The sequence below is a fragment of the Ovis canadensis genome, chromosome 9 (genome assembly GCF_042477335.2).
Source record: "Ovis canadensis isolate MfBH-ARS-UI-01 breed Bighorn chromosome 9, ARS-UI_OviCan_v2, whole genome shotgun sequence".
NCBI classification, from domain to species: domain Eukaryota; kingdom Metazoa; phylum Chordata; class Mammalia; order Artiodactyla; family Bovidae; genus Ovis; species Ovis canadensis.
The window spans coordinates 67,008,734-67,028,600 of NC_091253.1; the positions used below are offsets into that span (position 1 = coordinate 67,008,734).

General features: G+C 42.6%; 1 protein-coding gene across 2 annotated transcripts in view; it reads right to left on the reverse strand.

Annotated features, from left to right (window-relative positions):
• ZNF704 (zinc finger protein 704) overlaps positions 1-19,867 on the reverse strand; it is a 248,030-nt gene that overhangs the window by 8,820 nt on the left and 219,343 nt on the right. For both annotated transcript variants that reach the window (XM_069601084.1, XM_069601085.1), the window contains exons 5-7: positions 18,155-18,255; positions 10,061-10,328; positions 7,416-7,520 (exon numbers count right to left, since the gene is read on the reverse strand). In XM_069601084.1, coding sequence (XP_069457185.1) covers positions 7,416-7,520; positions 10,061-10,328; positions 18,155-18,255 — 474 coding nt within the window. The remainder of the gene's footprint in view (positions 1-7,415; positions 7,521-10,060; positions 10,329-18,154; positions 18,256-19,867) is intronic.

The following is a 19,867-nucleotide window of genomic DNA, read 5'->3' on the forward strand; positions in this document are numbered from 1 at the left end:
CAATGAAAAAAAAATTTTTTTTAATTATTGTAGAACTTTTAGAATCCCAAGAATACCTCCTTATTCAGTCAGAGAACTGGAAATGTTTAGGTGACATGCCAGGGACACTATTTCCATCAGCTGGGGATAATGTGGAAGGTTCTAAATTTTGCAAAATGGCCATACCCTTTTTGTGTGGGCTGGTATGAGATGGTAAAAGGCTCTTCATTCAACAAATATTTATTAGGTTCTCACCATGCCCAGGTGGGTCTAGTGGTAAAGAACCTGTCTGCCAGTGCTGGAGACATAGGAGACTCGGGTTCAATCCCCAGTTTGGGAAGGTCCCCCAGTGGAGGGCACGACAACCCACTCCAGTATTCTTGCCTGGAGAATCCCATGAACAGAGGAGTCTGGCGGGCTACCGTCCATGGGTTGCAAAGATTGAAGCGATTGAGCATGCACGCATGCATGCCCTAGGCACTGTTGATTGTGGGAATTACAGAGCTGAACAAGATAAAATCTCTGCCCCTATAGAGTGTACCTTCTAGTGGGGAGAGAGACAATAAGCACAAAAGAAGTAAGGGCATTTTAGTGATAAGTGCATGAAGAAACTAGAACAGGCTACCAGACCAAGGGTGATGGGAAACATATTTGTTTAGGGTGGTGAGGGAAGGCCTCTTGCATTGGCTACCTTTGATCTACAGGGCACTCTGGGGAAAGGGGAAGCCGAGGGCCAAGACCTCCCAGGTGCAGAGGCCAGTGGGGCTGAAAGTGGGGCTGGGGGAGGTGGCAGGTCGGAGGATGGGAGGTGGTGGATTCAGGTCAGGCCTTGAAGCTGTGATGAGGAATTTCAGTGCCATTCTAAGTGCAAAGGAAGCCAGTGGAACATTTTAATAAAGTGAGACATCTGATTAATGCTTTAGAACGATCACTCTGGCTCCTTGGATAATGAATTGGAGATAGCCCTGGACAGGGCTAAAGACTACTTAAGAGGCTTTTGCACTAATTTAGGGGGAAAATGCACTGGTGATTTAGATGGCGGTGTGACTGTGGTGGGGAGAAGTGGTTGGATTCATATCCTGTAGAGGCAGAGTCTGGACCCTGCTGACAGATGGGCTACAGGACAGGAAATATGAAGACAAATCTTTAGATGAATCAGGGATGAATCAAGAGGAGTCAAGGATACATCCTAGGTTCTGGCCAGAGAGGATGAAGGGATATGGGTGCCATTTACTGAAATTAAAAAACCGGTGACTTGCTGGGCTTACGGGAGGATGAGGAGCAGATTTAGATGTACTCCAGGAAGAATCCTTCTCTATCGTTTTTATTTCTGCTAATGGCTTTTTTAACTCTGGAGTTGAGGGCACACCTGTTTTGTGTTTAGTCCTGTCCGATGGCAGCCCCTCCCGTTTCACAACAGACCTGGGGTTTCTACAGCCTTCAGTGTAGCAGAAGCCAGGACTCACTTCACATACCAGCGTGTGGCTCAGTTCTATGGGAGGATGAACACAACCTAACTCGTGAGCTTTCCTGGAGACTTTTAACATCAAGACGATCGTGTTTTGGAGTCTTACGTTAACCGGGGCTGAGGGTGGGAAAGTCAAAGGGAGAAACTGGCAGAGGGGGTCTGCCAGCATTTATTCAGTGCTTGCAAATGTGAAAGATGGGCCACTGGGTTATTTATAATCTCTTTTAATCTTCAGCAAAAAGCCTGAAAAATAAGCACTATCTGCATTTTGTAGGTAAAATAATTTAGGCTTGGGGCAGGGAACTGGCTTACATGGATCTCAGAGTTAAAAGCAGCAGCAGTTAATTTCCTAAGAACTTGTTAAGCTAAGTACCTTCCCCCATGTTATCTAATTTAATCCTCATAATGACCCTGGATAAGCAATGCTATCACTTCCACTTGATAGACGAGGAGATGGAGAGGGTAAGGAAGTGGCTGAGGCCACACAGTTAGTAAACAGTGGAGCACTGGCTGTCTGACACTCAGGGATCTTGGTATTTGGTTCTGAATGGTGCTAATGCCCTGTTTTCTGGTGTCTTCCAAACTGCCTCATCAATGATGACAATAATGTGTGCCCTGGAAAACATGATTTCAGCTCTCTTTCCCAATGGCTTCCATATTCTGTATTTATTTGTTTTATATCTTAACTTTTAAAGTTCTACTTGGGGACTTGTTTTATAAAGTATATAGCATACTTGGAGAGAGTACTATGTGGTGTTACTTATAAATTAATAAAATGGGCTGCTGCTGCTGCTAAGTCACTTCAGTCGTGTCTGACTCTGTGCGACCCCATAGATGGCAGCCCACCAGGCTCCCCCATCCCTGGGATTCTCCAGGCAAGAACACTGGAGTGGGTTGCCATTTCCTTCTACAATGCATGAAAGGGAAAAGTGAAAGTGAAGTCGCTCAGTCGTGTCTGACTCTTTGCTACTCCATGAATCACAGCACGCCAGGCCTCCCTGTCCATCACCAACTCCCAGAGTTCACCCAGACTCATGTGCATCGAGTCGGTGATGCCATCCAGTCATCTCATCCTCTGTCATCCTCTTTTCCTCCTGCCCCCAGTCCCTCCCGGCATCAGGGTCTTTTCCAATGAGTCAACTCTTCACATGAGGTGGCTAAAGTATTGGAGTTTCAGCTTCGGCATCAGTCCTTCTAATAAAGAACTCTAAATTACAGTCTGCAAAAATTATGGCTGATTTCTCCCATATGTTGAGTATATCTGTGTTATATGAGTCAGTCCCAACGAGGAGAATCCACTTTCTCTGCCCTCTGTTTAATAGCAATGAGATACATCACAGATAACAACACTAGTAAGTTTTACTCAACATCAACCAGTGCCAAGCATTGTGCTTGAAAATACAACAATACAAGGTAGTGGTCGTACAGCTAAGTTGAAGGCATTGCTTAAGAGAGGTACTATGACTGACTGGTTAGAGGTCACAGCTTGTAAATGCCAGAGTTAGTATTTGCCTGACATCAGTTCAGTAATGGGCTTCCCCAGTGGCTCAGTGATAAAGAATTCGCCTGTAATGCAGGCGATGCTGGCAGGAGATGTGGGTTTGAACCCTGGGTCAGAAAGATCCTCTGGAGAAAGGAAATGGCAACCCTCTCCAGTATTCTTGCCTGGAAAATCCCAATCCATGGGGTTGCAAAAGAGTCAGACATGACTGGGCAACTAAACAAAAACAAAAGCAGTAATGCAGATATTACTGCTTTTGTTTGATGCTGGGAGGGATTGAGGACAGGAGAAAGGGACGACAGAGGATGAGATGGCTGGATGGCATCGCTGACTCGATGGGGGTGAGTCTGAGTGAACTCCGGGAGTTGGTGATGGGCGTGCTGGGATTCTTGCGGTCACAAAGAGTCGGACATGACTGAGCGACTGAACTGAATGCAGATATGTCCTTCTACAAATATGTTGGAGAAATTTCTTTTCTTGTGATTTTCTATCTCTCAAATGGAAAAAAGGCTCCCGTCTTGGTTTTAATTTCTTCTAACAATTTTGAATCCTCCATCCAAGTGTTAAGGAAAAAAAAAAACACAACAGCTAACAAGCTAATAAGCACTATTTCAGGTCTGGAGACGATCTCTGGCCTGAAGCCTCTAGGCATGGCCCTTGGATAGCAGATTGATTAGCTTCTACTTACTTGCATGGGGCCTATTATAGACCACATTTTGTGCAGTCCAACCTTCACATATCGAAGCCCTAATTCTCACTGTGGCTGTATTTGGAGATGGAGCCTTTAAGGGAGTAATTAAAGGTATGTGCTGCATGTGTGCTAAGTTGCTTCAGTAATGGCCAACTCTTTGTGAGCATATGAACTATAGCCCACCAGGCTCCTCTGTCCAAGGGATTTTCCAGGCAAGATGCTGACTGGGTTGCCATGCCCTCCTCCAGGGGATCTTCCTGACCCAGGGATGGAACTTGCATCTCTTAGGTCTCCTACATTGGCAGGTGAGTTCTTTACCACTAATTCCACCAAATGAATTCAAAAGAGTGGGACCCTGATCCAATAGGATTAGTGTTCTTATAAGAAGGGACACCAAATGGCTCTCTCTCCATCTCCCCATCTCCAAAAGAAAAGGCCATGTGGTGACATATTGAGAAGGTGGCCCCTGACAAGTCAGCAGGAGGGCCTTCACTGGGAATTGGGTCAGCTAGCACATTGGTCTGAGATTTCTGGCCTCCAGAACTGTGAGAAAATAAATGTGGGTTGTTTAAACCACCCAGTCTGTTATTATGGCAGACTAACACAGGGGCCAAGAGCTCTCAGTTTTCTGCCCTGAGAAGACAGGGAAAGAAAGGAAAATAATTAGAAGAAAAGAGGAGTCACTGGGGAAAAACAGGTCAAGAAAGCTGTAATTAACCATGGTCTTCTCCCTACCCTATGCCCATAGCCTTGGGCTAGAAAAGACTGAACCTATAGTTACGTTTGTGAATATGCAGATCGACTTTCTCAGCTATACACCTCTGGGAAGAAGTCTTACCCAGGGAACTTATTAAAGCCCCCAATTCAGGAAGTCCAGTGTAGGCAAATGAATAAATAAAATTCTGCAAACCTTGGGATTTCACAGAAGGAGATTATTTCTACTTTCTAGGAAGCGTATGAAAGCATCTCCTCTTCAATACTAGGTCTCAAAGACAGGGGAGAAAAGGAAATCTTAAATGGGGTTGACAACCTCAGGGTACTTGCTTTTGAGTAAAACAAGAAATGCATTCATTAAAGAGGATTGGCTTCCCACTCCAGTATTCTTGCCTGGAGAATTCCATGGACAGAGGGCTACAGTCCATGGAGGTCACAAAGAGTTGGACATGACTGTGTAACTAACACTTTCACTTTCAATAAAATGGCAACTGCTCTGTTCATCAGTTTGGATAAAGTTGAAGCCACCCCTAATACTAGTGCCTTATCATTGGAAACTTTTAGAGCTTTTGTCTGAAAAATCTATTACACAAATGTGGGAGGTGGGGATTCACGTGTTCTCAGAGTCAGCCTGGCTTCCTGTCTTCTAAGGGTGGGACTAGCACCTGTGGAGAATTCAGGGACGGTTACTGGCACCCAGTCAGTGGACATGTGACAGTCCTAGGCTAGAAGGTGTGGAGTTGTGAGATCCAGCCCCCAGTGTAAGCGGGCAGACAGAAAGCAGCTACTTTTTTACTCTTTTAAAAATAGACATGCTTGAGAGTAGGACAACATGAAGAACACACTGAGTAGTAAACCTTCTTGCTATCTTTCCAGAATAAAACAAAAGCCTTGGAAAAGGGCAGCATTCCCTACTCCCTTACCTTTATTTTTAAATAGTAATGGCAAGCTTGACTGCTAAGGCCAGCTAAAATCAGATAGATTGGGAATTCTCTGGTGAACGAATAAATCAGTAGCTCACATAGGATTTTAGTGGGAATCTACTTAACTCAGTTATTCTACATACTTTCTGTCAAAGCTCTAGTCCAGGATGTCCCTGGTAACCAATCGAGAGTAAAGTGAGGAACTCTGAAAAATCTAGGACCTTGACAGGAGGGCTGAGACATCCATAGAGAGAAAAGTCTTAAACGTTGCTTGTTGAGACATCAACAAGAGGGAACTTCACTGGTGTCCTGCTGTGTCAGCCACTTAGGAGATTCAGGGGACTTAAAACTAGTGAAAACCACTCACCGTGATGTCACTTTATTTCAAAAGGAAATGATTTAATTAATAGAACAAAGGGGAAAATATTCCATTTGGGCTGATAGAAGAGGTAACTTGAAAGGAAATCTGAACTGCAATGTTCTGTCTACATGCCGTACTTATTTTTTCACCAGATGAGCAATGTGGGGTATGTTCCTGAAAATTCAGCTCTAATCAAAGACAGGAGTGAACAGAATTCAGAAGAGCAGGTCTCTGTAATTCTATATTTGGAGCTGCCTCTCTGGGTTAGAAGGGTAGTCTCAAATGTCATATTGAGAGCCACTCTGGTCTTTTTATGTCTATCCAAAAAAAAAAAAAAAAAAAAGTTGCCAAAAAGGCTGACACCCACCTCGGGGGAATTATTGTTCTTGCCAGAAGCAAAACTAATACCTCCACATCTAATCTCTTCTTTTTAAATGTTTGTAACAAGGTCATCCATCGTATTCTTGTTCTTTGAGACCAACCAGCAGTTCCCACTCTTCATAAAGCAGGCACCTTTCATAATTACTCCAGATCCACCATACTGCTTAAAAATCCAATTCTAGGAGTATTTTCTGGAAGCCACAGATTTTCAAATTGCTGCCAGCAGGATGCTTTTTTATTGTTGGCTATTCCTCTAAGGAATTTAATAAATATTCTGTGACAGAGCACAGCATAATTGATTGAGCCACTTTCATTTTTATCAGCTCCACAGGAGGCCTTAGTATTTGCTGGAAACCTCTGGGAGTTGCCAGCAGTTGCAATAAGAAGCTTTTGTGAGGTCCTTGGGGAGGGGGTGGAGAGGAGAAAATAAGGTTAATATCTATTATCATAAGCCACTTTCTGAACCTTATCAGGAGTTGTAAACCCCTGAGCATGAGGAGTGTGGAGGTCTATGGATATTCCATGATAAGCTGTAAAAGACTCAATATCTTCTAAGTGAATAGTTAAGAATCAAGTAAATTCATGGTGAATTTTCAGACAGTAATTATTTAATATGTCAAATCAATTCTAAAATAATCCTTAAATCCAATGGCATATTTCAATACTCATTTATTTGCAAATTACCCATCAGCATGGATTATTTAGGCTTTGGAAGAAAAAAGTTGATTTCAATTTCTACTATCTGAACTTTCAAAATGACATACCCACAAACAATAATTTCAAAGTCAAATTGTATATAGTTGAAAGAAAAAGTGAAAGTGTTAGTCGCTTAGTCATGTCCGACTCTTTGTGACCCCATGGACACAGTAGTTCACCAGGCTCCTCTGTCCATGGAATTCTCCAGGCAAGAATATTGGAGTGAGTAGCCTTTCTCTTCTTCAGGGGATCTTTCTGACCAAGAGATCGAACGCAGGCAGATTGCAGGCAGATTCTTTACCATCTGAGCCACCAGAGAGCTCATAATGATATATGCCATTTACCTGTAGAGTCTCTTTCTTTTATCTTTGGGGTCTGAGTTCAACTATTAATTTTATAAAGCCTTTAGGAAACATACAAATACACCACCCATACAAAAAAATCTTGATATATTTCCAACAAGTTGTTTATCAACAGATGAAACTGTCTTTTACTTTCTAAAATTCCAGTCAAAACACCTTTTCACAGAAAAGTTGAGCTAGTCTGGACCACAGGATAGCTTGCTGAGTTTACAAATATCACTTAAAAATAATTATTCCGGCATTCCAATTTTTGTCTTTTTCTTGCATGTTTCTACAATTTGTTCTCTAAATGTATGCTTGGCTTTGACCAGATTTCTGGCTTTTTGCTTTTCCACTTACTGGAATGCCTGTGAAGGTGACTGGAGGAGACTGCCAAGAAATGCTGAAGCTGCTGCCATTGGGGGTGAACTTGGCTGCTCCTGGAATGGTCACAGGGGGTGTGGCCTATCAAATAGAAAACAGAGAAAGTCGTTTTGAAAGAATACTTCTCCTTGGAGTCTTAAGCTGTCATGACCAAAATAAGGCTTCGGAAATAATCTCAGCTTTATTAATGACAAAATATAATAGGAGGAGATTAAACACGGTTAAAGAAAGTAGCTAGAGATAAACTTTTTATACATCTAAGCAATCTCAGGTATAGGAGGAGAAGGTTTTTGGCTGCTGATTTCTGAATAGAGATTTGATTATACACACACATACCTATCATCTGTGAGATATAATTCCTTATTATCCAGTTGGGAGATCAGCTTTTTATAAGTGATGGTAGGCTGTCAATTACATTTTGGGAAGGTTATTTGGAAATACATGTCAAAATTCTTAGTGTTCTGTACACTAGCTATTTCACTTCTAGAATTTATTCTAAAGAAATGGACACAAGGATGTTCATTGCAGAACTATGTATTATATATTTTTTAAAAAACTGGAAACACATAGGGAAAATGATGCTGAAGAATACTCATTGGCATGGGAAAATGTTCATGAGATATCAAGTGGAAACAACAAAGCACAGGGAAACAGTACTGTAATAGATTCCATTTTTAAATGCGCACATAGAACAGTCCTGAAGGACCTACCAAAAATGTGAACCAAGGGGCTTTCCTGTTGTTGGAGCTTGGGATGGATTTTCTTTCTTTGCTCACATTTTTAATATCTTTATGTTGAACACTTACATCTATAAACAGAAAAATCCCAATGCTGTGAATCTATAGTTTGGGAAGGAACTTCTAGATCCCTTAGTGTATGTTCCAACTCTCACTATATACATAAGAAAAATAATTTAAGTTGGTTCAAGCCCATGCTTTTGGACCTAAATGCAATACTGACAAACAAGAACGAAGGGATGAATTATCCTTTTTGAATAGAAGAGTCAGGAATGAAAGCTGTGGCACCAACTAATTTAATAATTAGCGCTATTCCATTGCTCTTGAATTGAAGTCTACTTAATAAATGGCTGAATGACTTCTCTACAGGGTTAGTTTTTCTACTTTTATAAATATAGTTGCTAGTGGCAATGGTTTTGTAAATGGCACCATTGGAAAATATTTTGGCAATACATAGCTGTTCATGCTGTATCCTGCTGCTACTGCTGCTAAGTCACTTCATTCGTGTCCAACTCTGCGCGACCCCATAGACGGCAGCCCACCAGGCTCCCCCGTCCCTGGGATTCTCCAGGCAAGAACACTGGAGTGGGTTGCCACTTCCTTCTCCAATCCACGAAAGTGAAAAGTGAAAGTGAAGTCGCTCAGTCGTGTCCGACCCTCAGCGACCCCATGCACTGCAGCCTACCAGGCTCCTCCATCCATGGGATTTTCCAGGCAAGAGTACTGGAATGGGGTGCCATTGCCTTCTCCGCATGCTGTATCCTAAGACGCAATAATTACTCTCTGGATATTCAATGGGGGAAAAAAAACACAAACTACTGGCATGGAAGTGTCCTCACTAGCCTTATTGATGATAATTAAAAAGTAGATACCTAACATAAGAGAAAGAAACAACCTGATGTTTTAACTGAATTCAGTCATATATTCAGTTCTACGGAGAGTGTTTATAAACAAGAGTGGAAGAACACAAATTACAAATATGTACAGGAGAGTTTTCTTTTAAAAAGTTACATAAAGTAGCTGAAAATTATGGGAAAACTGTTTTTTTTATTTGAGCATATTGAAATTTTATTAAATTGACACTTAAAAGAGTTCAGAATTGCTGGGGGAGGAAGGCGCTTTAGCTGTGTCCTGTATTTGCAGGATTTGTCTCTAAGGCCTTAACAGACTTTAGAGTGAGGCAGAATTACCTGGAAGGTTTGTTAAACACAGGCTGCTTGGCCTCACCCCTCGCTCCTGGTCTGCAGGTCTGGGAATGTAAATTTCTAACAAGTTCCCAGGTGATGCTGACACTGTTGATCTGCCGAACACTGACAACCATGGCTCCAGCCCGAGAGAGTTAGTTACCAATTCAGAGAGGCAGGGCACAAAGTCCTGGATCTGCAGCCCAGGATGAGGCTGTCATTATGCCAACGCTTTTCAAAGTTCATCTTTTCATTTATTTAACTTTTGTATCTAACAAGTACTCACATCATGTGCCAGGCACCCTTCTGAGAGTGTTACAATATTAAGGATTTTAATCCTCATAACAACTTCTCAGGGATCAGATCTTCAGTCAGTACTGGGAAGTTCAAGAACACCCTAGGGTCCAATTTGCATGAGATTTTGGCTTTAAAAGGAGAAAAAAGGCAAATTCTGCTACTGGGCTCTCCTGGATGCTGTTTTTCCACTGAGCTATCCTTTACTCACCCTGGAATAGGAAATGGCAACTCACTCCAGTGTTCTTGCCTGGGGAATCCCATGGATAGAAGTGCCTGATGAGCTACAGTCCATGGGGTTACAAAGAGTCAGACACAACAGTAACAACCCTTAACTCACAGGTCAGAATACTACTGCTTTTGGTTAGGAGTAAAGCGATTACTCTCATGACCCCTGGCCAGTCACCTGGTAAGCGTGGTCAGTATGCACGAGGTAGAGGGTGGTGGGAGCAGAGCGGCTCAAGGGTGTCATCAGTTTTGTCTCGGTTTTGGCACAAGGAGTTTCTGTTCGGCTGGAATCTGGGATGGGAAAAGTAGGAGGCGAAGCCAGGGATTGGGAGGGCGAAACCGGGGCCAGGCTGCTCAGACCGTCTGCCACGGAGTCTGTGTTGAGCTTGATCTCAGTGTAGTAGAAGTCTTCTTCTCCATCACTGTAGTCAGACTCCCCAACACGCCTAATGCAAAAGAGAGCAAAGCAATCCTACTCACCCACACTGCTTTCTTGCCTTGAGATCTTGTACATGCTGTTCCTTCTGTCTGGAATGCTTTTCCTCTGTCCTGTCTGCTTGGCAAACTTCTACTTATCCTGCAACTGCCCACTTCTGGGGTAAGCCTTCCTTGCTATCTTAAAGCAACTGACTCAACTAATCAACCAATCAATCAATTATTCAGAAAAAATTTATTGGGAGTCTACTATGTGTAGGCACTTCTTTAGGAACCCAATATTAGAGTGAACAAAACAGATTCTTCCCTGATGGAACGAACAGTCTAGTGGGAGAGGCAGACCAGAAACTTGTGACAGAACACATCAAAAATAAATAATAATATCCCGAGGAACAAGCCTGCCTAAGGAGGTAAAAGACCTGCATTTGGAAAACTATCGGACACTGATGAAAGAAACTGAAGACAACACAAACAGATGGAAAAATACACCATGTTATTGGATAGGAAGAATTAATATTGTTAAAATGACCATGCTCTCCAGGGCAATCTACAGAGTCAATGCAATTCCTATTAAAATACCAATGACATTTTTCACTGAACTAGAACAAATAATTTTAAAAGTGGTCTGAAAACACAATAGACTCCAAATAGCTAAAAGAATCTTGAGAAAGAACAGAGCTGAAAGAATCATGCTCCCTGACTTCTGACTATACTGTAAAATTACAGTAAACAAATCAGTATGGTACTGGCATAAAGGGGGTTCCCAGGTGGCTCAGTGGGTAAAGAATCCACCTGCAATGAAGGAGATACAGCAGCCACAGGTTTGATTCCTGGGTCAGGAAGATCCCCTGGATGAGGACATGGCAATCCACTCTAGCATTTTAGTTTGGAGAATCCGATGGACAGAGGAGCTGGCAGGCTACAGTCCGTAGGGTCTCAAAGAGTCGGACATGACTGAACTGACTGAGCATGCCTGCACTGGCATAAGAACATATTTATAGATCAATGGAACAGAATAGAGAGCCCAGATATAGACTTACACACTATGGTCCCTTAATCTATGACAAAGGAGGCTAGAATATACAATGGAGAAACGGTAGTCTCTTCCACATATGTTGCTGGGAAAACTGGACAGCCACATGTAAATGAATGAAATGAGAACATTCTTTAACACCATATACAAAAATAAACTCAAAATGGATTAAAGACCTAAATGTAAGACATTACACCACAAAACTGCTAAAAGAAAACATAGGCATGGCACTCTTTGACAGCTATTGTAGCAACATATTTTTTTTAAGTCTGTCTCCTAAAGCAAAGGAAATAAAAGCAAAAATAAGGAAATTGGACCAAATTAAACTTAAAAACTTTTGCACAGCAAAGGAAACTATCAACAAAGTGAAAAGACTAATGAATGGGAGAAAATATTTTCAGAGGACATGACCAGTAAGGGGTTAATATTCAAAATATATAAATAGCTCATTAACTCAACATTAAAAAAACAAACAGTTCTATTTAAAAAATGAGCAGAAGAACTAAATAGACTTTTTCCCAAAGAGGACATGCAGGTGGCCAAAAAAGATGAAAAGATGCTCTACATCACTATCAGGGAAATGGAAATCAAACCAATAATACCAACAATGAAATGATACCTTACACCTGTCAGAATGGCTATCATCAAAAAGAACACAACAAATGTTGATGAGAATGTGGAGAAAAGGCAGCTCTTATACACTGCTGGTGGGAAGGTAAACTGGTGCAGTCACTGTGGAAAATAGTATGGAGGTTTCTTTAAAATCTAAAAATAGAACTACCATATAACCTAGCAATTCCACTCCTGGGTATATAGCTGGAAAAAAAAAACCAGAAACATCAATTTGAAAAGATACATGCACCCTGATGTTCATAGCAACATTATTTATAATTGCCAAGATATGGAAACAACCTAAGTGTCCATCAACACACGATTAGATAAAGAAGACACTATACACACACACACACACACACGCACACATGCATACACACACACACTGGTGGCTCAGATGGTAAAGAATTTGCCAGCAATGCAGAAGACCTGAATTTGATCCCTGGGTTAGGAAGATGCCTTGAAGAAGGAAACAGCAACCCACTCCAGTATTCTTGCCTGGAGAATTCCATGGACAGAGGAGCCTAGTGGGCTACAGTCCATGGTATTGTAAACAGTCTGACACTATTGAGCTACTCACACACACACATATACACACACTCATACTACTCATGCATAAAGAATGAAATTTTGCCATTGTAACAACATGAATGGACTTAGAGGGTATTATGCCAAGTGAGATAAGTCAGACAGAGAAAGACAAATATATTACTTGTATGTGGAATCTAAAAAATACAACAAACTAGTGAATGTGACAAAAAGAAACAGATATAGAGAACAAACCAGTAGTTAAGGAGAGGAAGGGGAAGCATAGGGGAAGAGGATTAAGAGGTATAAACTATTATGGATAAAATAAACTACAAGGATGTATGGATGTATGTGAAAGTTGCCCAGTCGTGTCCAACTCTTTGTGACCTCATGGACTATAGCCTGCCAGGCTTCTCTGTCCATGGTATTCTCCAGGCAAGAATACTCGAGTGGGTAGCCATTCCCTTCTCTAGCAGATCTTCTCAACCCAGGAACCAAACACAGGTCTCCCCGTTGCAGGTGAATTCTTTACTGTTGGAACCACCAGGGAAGCCCAAGAATACTGGAGTGGATAGCCTATCCCTTCTCCAGCAGATCTTTCCAACCCAGGAATTGAACTGCAGTCTCCTGCATTGCAGGCGGATTCTTTACCAGCTAAACTACAAGACTGTATTATTGTAAAACACAGGGCATATAGCCAAAATTTTACAGTAAATATAAATGGACTATAATCGTAAAAAATTGTGAATTACCATACAGTACGTGTGCAACTTATATAATATTATTCATTAATCATAAGTCAATTTAAAAAAAGTAAACCCATAAAGAAACAGATATTTAATACGTTCAGTTCAGTCGCTTAGTCATGTCCGACTCTTTGCGACCCCATGAATCGTAGCAGGTGGTGATAAATCCCAGAAAGAAAAATTAAGCAGCATTAAGAGCACCCTTAATCAGGGCAAGTGATGGGGGACATTATTTTAAATAGAGTATTCATAGGAAGACTCTCTGAGGAGATGACAGTGGAGCAGAGGTCTCAATGAGGTGAGGGAAAAACCCTTGTGGGAACTACGGGAGAAGAATGCACAGAACCCCGGGGTGGGCTGGCTTGTTGCTTTCTGAGAAGGACAGAGAGGTAGGTGGCTGGTGCTCAGGCAAAGAGTGATGGGAGAAGAATGGGAAGGAGGGCAGAGCTTTGTAGCCCTGGGGAAAAACTTGGTATTTTGTTCTGAATGTGATGGAAGCCTCTGGGGATTTTGAAGAATCTAGGTTACTTGTTATTTTTATTTTTTAAAATTGACGTATAGTAAGTACAGTTAATTTACATGTTGTGTTAGTTTCAGGTGTACAGCAAAGTGCCATATGTGTGTGTGTGTGTGTGTGTATTCTTTTTCAGGTTTGTTTCCATTATAGGTTACCACAGGATATTGAGTATAGTTCCCTGCACTATACAGTAAGTCCCTGTGGTTTATCTGTTTTATTCACAGTAGTGTGTATTTGTTAATCCCAAGCTCCTAATTTATCTCTCCCGACTCCACCCCTTCCTCTTCTAGGCCCTTTGAGAACCATAAATTTGTTCTCTAATGCCATCTAATGCCATTTGCAACATGGCTGGACCTAGATATTATCACATTAAGTGAAGTAAGATAGAGAAAGACAAATATCATATTCTACCACTTTTATATGGAATCTAAAAATAATGATACCAATGAACTTATCTACAAAACAGAAACAGACTCACAGACATAAGTTACTTTTAAAAGGCTCACCCTGGCCATTGTCTGGAGAAAGAACAGAGGATAGGAGGGCAAGAGGAATGGGAGCCAGTGAGCAGGCTGGGGAGTGGCTGACAGCGGCCGGGCAAGGGGTAGGGGCGCAAGTGACCTGAGCTCTCAAACTGGAGACTTCTTTTGAGTGACAGGCATTAGGATTAAGCTTCAAACAATTAAATCCTCTGAGCTCCCTTTGAAGAAGTGGAAGTGAAAGTCGCTCAGCGTGTCTGATTCTTTGCGATCCCCTGGAATTCTCCAGGCGGTTGCACTGGAGTGGGTAGACGTACCCTTCTCCGGGGGATCTCACCAACCCAGGGATCGAACCCAGGTCTCCCACATTGCAGGAGGATTCTTTACCAGCTGAGCCATCAGGGAAGCCCAAGAATGCTGCAGTGGGTTGCCATTCCCTTCTCCAGGGGACCTTTCCCACCCAGGGATCGAACCCAGGTCTCCTGCATTGTAGGCAGATTCTTTACCAACTGAGCCGCCAGGGAATTACTTTGAAGTGTGTTCATTTCAATTCACTTTATTTATTTAATGATTTGGTACATTTCTGTAATTTTTTTAAACCTCTGTTGCCTCCCTAAGACAGATTCTTTAGGCTGTGTCTTGTTCATTTTTGTTTAATAGATACCACATGTTTCAGTGCATCTGGCATACAGTAGGTGCCTGTTAAATGCTGAACGAATGAAAGAAAGAAGCCGATGCTGTAGCACAGTGACTACCAACATGAATTCTGGAGTTACATTGCCGGGGTTTGAATCCTGACACCTCCCAGCTGCCTGTGTAATTTTAGCAGCCTGTGCCCTTATATAAAGCAGCACAGCGCAGCTGGCCTTCCGTGTCCACCGGGAGCCTACTAAACACAGTACTTAGAGGTGTAGCACGCTCACGTGTAAGAAGCACTAAATGTTTATTAAATGAAAATAAGGCTGATGCTAGAAAGACTCAGTGTTTACTATCACCAGGAAAAGTATCTTCTGGTGCTTCCACAGGTTCTTTTGAGACACAGAAAATTGTGCTTTTCCACAGTAAGTTTTGTGTAAAAGAAAATAACTGTCAAGGGTGTGTGTGTGTGTTGGGGGGGGGGGCTCAGTCGTGTCCAACTCTTTGCAATCCCGTGAACTGTAGCCTACCAGGCTCTTTTGTCCATGGGATTTTCCAGGCAGGAATACTGGAGTGGGTTGCCATGCCCTCCTCCAGGGGATCTTTCCCACCCAGGGATCGAAGCGGCGTCTCTTGCATCTCCTGTATTGGTAGGCGGATTCTTTACCACTGCACCACCTGGGAAGCCTGTCAAATAACTAATATTTGTTGGATTTGAGGATTTCTAGGGAAATGATACATATTCTTGTACCCGGTTTTATGGGATGGGATCTGTAAATCTTCCTTTCCTGGGGCATCTCCAAGTTTCATGACCATATCTGGCAGGAGCAGGGCACTGACTCAGAATAAACTTTTTTCCCACTGACAATCCCTGTACAGAACCTAAAATACAAATCTCCCTTTCTCCTGGGCCTTTCTGTTCAGCCAGATCAGCGGCTTCTCCCAGCCTGGCTCCGTTTCCCCTGAGCTCTCTGGCTGAGGCGTCTAGGGAGGTGTCTGCTCCATATCAGGTCAGGCGGGGCTTGGCTCTCCTACAAGCAAAGCATCAAAGACCCCAGAGAGTGGGCCGAAGAATGTGCATCTGTTCTATTCCTGTCCCTACTTCCTCTCCAGGAAAGGGTGAGCCGAGTCGCTGCCGGCTGCCGAGTGCTGCTAATAGACATGCAGGCCTGGGGAACATCATGTGTCCTACACGGGGATAAATCAGGATCAGCCCTGGTGTGTAAGAACGGAGTGAGAATTAAGAGAAAAACAGAATACTTCTTATGCTGGTGTGGTGTGCCCTGCAGCTCTATCAGACGCAAGATACATATTCTGGGGCTTGGGCTATGCTCCCTTCTTCTTCACAAGCCAGTCAACATTCATTAAAAACTGCCCCATCCTCCTATAGGCTCCCAGGCTCATTCCTGGGCAGTGGCTGGCAGAGATGGGGATTCTAGCTCATCAAGGCCGTGTGAAGCATGCAGAGTAGAAAGGGAATCCCAGGGAAGCAAATACAGCGCCTGCTGTACTTGAATTTCACCCACCAGGAGAGCACCCTGGAAGCTCAAAAGAAAATCATGTGATGCCACTCACAGTCTGTAAACACATGGATAGGGTATGTGTTTCTGTGTGGTGCTGAATACGATTTGACTTTTGGGGCAGATGGACTTTAAAACAAAGACCTTCAGCTCCTGATTCTAGCTTCAGGAAGCTCTTTCTAAATGTTCAGATAACTGAGTTATTTACACTGTGAGCTGTCCTGATGGTGAGAGTTGAGGGAAGATGCTGTGGAGTGTCCTTCCCTGAAGGAGTGGGTTCTGTGTGGGGTTTCTTGGAGGGTAGGGTGGACCCTCTGGCTAGTGGAGCGGAAGCCCTGCTTTGCTGGGCCACGACCATGGTGCTTGGTGATTTTTCACATGCCATGCCCTGGAAGGGTCTGGCTATGTCCCCAGAATCCCCAGCCTATGGGTGAGGGAGCTGGATTCCTGCTTCTCTCCAGCCATAGCAGGAGCTCACCCACAGGAATCAGCAAAATCACCTTGGAACCCATTCTTGTTTTCTATCACTTTTTATGGATGATGTCTTCCCTAAATTTATCCTTGGCTGGGCAAAGTGACTGTAGTGCTTATTTCTCAGCAGTCACAGCAAGGAGATCCAACCAGTCAATCCTAAAGGAAATCAACCCTGAATATTCATTGGAAGGACTGACATTGAAGCTGAGACTACAATTCTTTGGCCACTTGATGCGAAGAGCTGATTCATTGAAGAAGACCCTGATGCTGCAAAATATCAAAGGCAAGAGGAGAAGGCGGTAATAGAGGACGAGATGGTTGGATGTCATCATCAACTCAATGGACATGAGTCTGAGCCAACTCAGGAAGAAGGGAAGCCTGGTATTCTGCAGTCAACGGGGATGCAAAAAGATATGACTTAGCGACTGAACAACAACATCTTTTTGAAAGGACCCCCCAAGCATTTGGGGGCTCGGTCATGTGTTTGGCTTTGTCTTGTGCACAGTTTATCACTTACAGCTTCTCAAGATCCCTTCTTAGTTCCACATCCCTAGACAAGAAAGACCCACAGACTAAAGAACAAGAGGCTGTACCATCACAGCCTTTCTGGAGTGGCCCCTAATCCCTGCTGCGCAAAACTTCGTTTCATCTTTCGTTGGAAATGTTTTTGTATAACACAGGGAAATGTGTCTGTTGTACAAATAAAGGACTTATTTGGGCAACAGAAAAGGACAGAGCAGGTCACCAGGCTTCATAAGAATAGCAACACTGATTGTCATTGTGCTTCTTAAACCCTTCTCAGGCTATGTCTGCCTTTGAGTCTCAAAGTCATTAATACACTCCCCTGGGGAAAAAATTACACATATAATTTTACAAACATTTTCAGGGGGACTAAGGACTCCTTACCCTACCCTACGCTGGAGCTCCATCTTTTACAAATCACTCTCACATACATTTTATTTTTGACTATCACACATGACCCTGCAGGGCTGATACTCTGAGTTTCTTTTTCAGAGGGAACTGAGGCTCCGAGCAGCACCTTGCTTAATATCACTTGGTGAGTGTATTAGGGAGGCTTCACAGCTCTAAGTCCATGTTCTTTCCGCTTGCCACACTGGCCTGTATTATCTGCAGTGGCCATCTCCATAGTGATTAGGAAGACCAAGCAGGCCCAGTCTCGGTCTCTGTGTTCAGAATTTTTAAGGCACAATGTGAAGTGTAATTCTGAGTGCAGGTGGTCCTGGACTGAACTTGATGGAGATACACCCAGCTCCAAAGGGAGGGCTCCTTACCCGAGATGAATGGTCCGGATGTGCTTCTGGATACCCACTGCAGTACTCAAAACCTTCCCACAGTTCTTCCAGAGGCATTTGAACATCACCTTCATGGAGTTCTAGAAAGGGAAGACAAGGTTACACTGACATGAAAACTAACCCATCAACATAACAGCTTCCCATTCTCTTGACTATAACTCAGCACACCATTCTAGGAAATCCCCCAGGTGAGGGTCTTAGTGACCTCAGAGATTTTCTTGCTTCCTTCTTGAATACTGAGCCCTGCTGGAAAATTTAGTTTACTTTTTAAAAAATTATTTTTAATTGAGGGATAACTGATTTACAATATTGTGTTGGTGTCTGCCATACATCAACATGAATCAGCCACAGGTATATATGTCTACTCCCTCTTGACCCTCCCTCCCACCCCATTAGTTCACTTTTTTTTTTTAAGGTGGATACAGTGTCTTTTAGGCATTGTGCTGTGCTTAGTTGCTCATTCATGTCCGACTCTTCATGATCCCATGGACTGTAGCCCACCAGGCTCCCCTGTCCATGGGGATTCTCCAGGCAAGAACACTAGAATGGGCTGCCATGCCCTTCTCCAGGGAATCTTCCCAACCCAGGGATGGAACTCAGGTCTCCTGCATTCCAGGTGGGTTCTTTATCATCTGAGCCACCAGGGAAACCTGGCATTAATGACAGTGAATTTTAGAATATTCATTGAGCACTTACTATGTGCCAAGTGCTAGTCTAAGAGTTTATTTCATTTAATCCTAAAAGATGGATACTATTATCATCACCATTTTACAGATTCATGGAAAGCTTCAGTAAAACATGCCTAGTTAATGGAGCCAGCTTCTAGCAAAACCAGAATATGAATTTTGGAAGTCTGGCTCCTGGAACTACTCTCTCCACCAGGACACAAATCTATCTTCTCCTATAAGGATCTTAGAAGTTTTCCAAAACAGTCCAGCAAAGTGATTGAGAGCACTGATTTTGGACTTACTTTCTCAAGTCCTACTTTCCTTATTTATCAAGTGAGAACAATAGTACCTGTCTCATAGGGTTATTATGATGATTAAATGAGGTCATGAAAGCAAAATAGTTTAGCACAATACTGATGGGAGTAATTATTCAACCAATGGCAGCTATTATGGTTTTATTACGATTATACTTCCTGGAGTGAATTTGATAGGGAGTGAGTTTTCTCCCATGTGCTCACCAAGCCCCATCCTTGTTTCCTCCTGGGAACACAGCTAGACTTCATTTCCCAGCCCCCTTTGAAGTTAGCTGAAGTCATGTGACTGAATTAGGGCCAATGGAATAAGGGCAGAAGTGACATACATTCCTTCTAAGCCTTGTCCCTAAACTACTAGTCAATGTCACTCCAGCCTGTTTCGCTGATTAGAGGTAGGGGATACCCAAGGACTTAGGGCACAGTAGTGCCACTAGATCAGGGATTTTTCTTTCAATATTTTTAAAATGGAAGTATAGTTGATTTACAATGTTGTGTTGATTCTGCTGTACAGCAAAATGATACAGTCAGAACTTATACTTTAGATTAGGGATTTTTAATCTTTTGTTGGCCATGAATTCTTTTGGCAGTCTGCTAAATTCTATGAACCCCTTCTTAAAGTAATGTTTTTATTAATAATATTTAAAATAAAATACACAGAATTAAAAGAACTGTGAGTGTGCTGAAATAGTTATCAAAATATTAAAAAATTT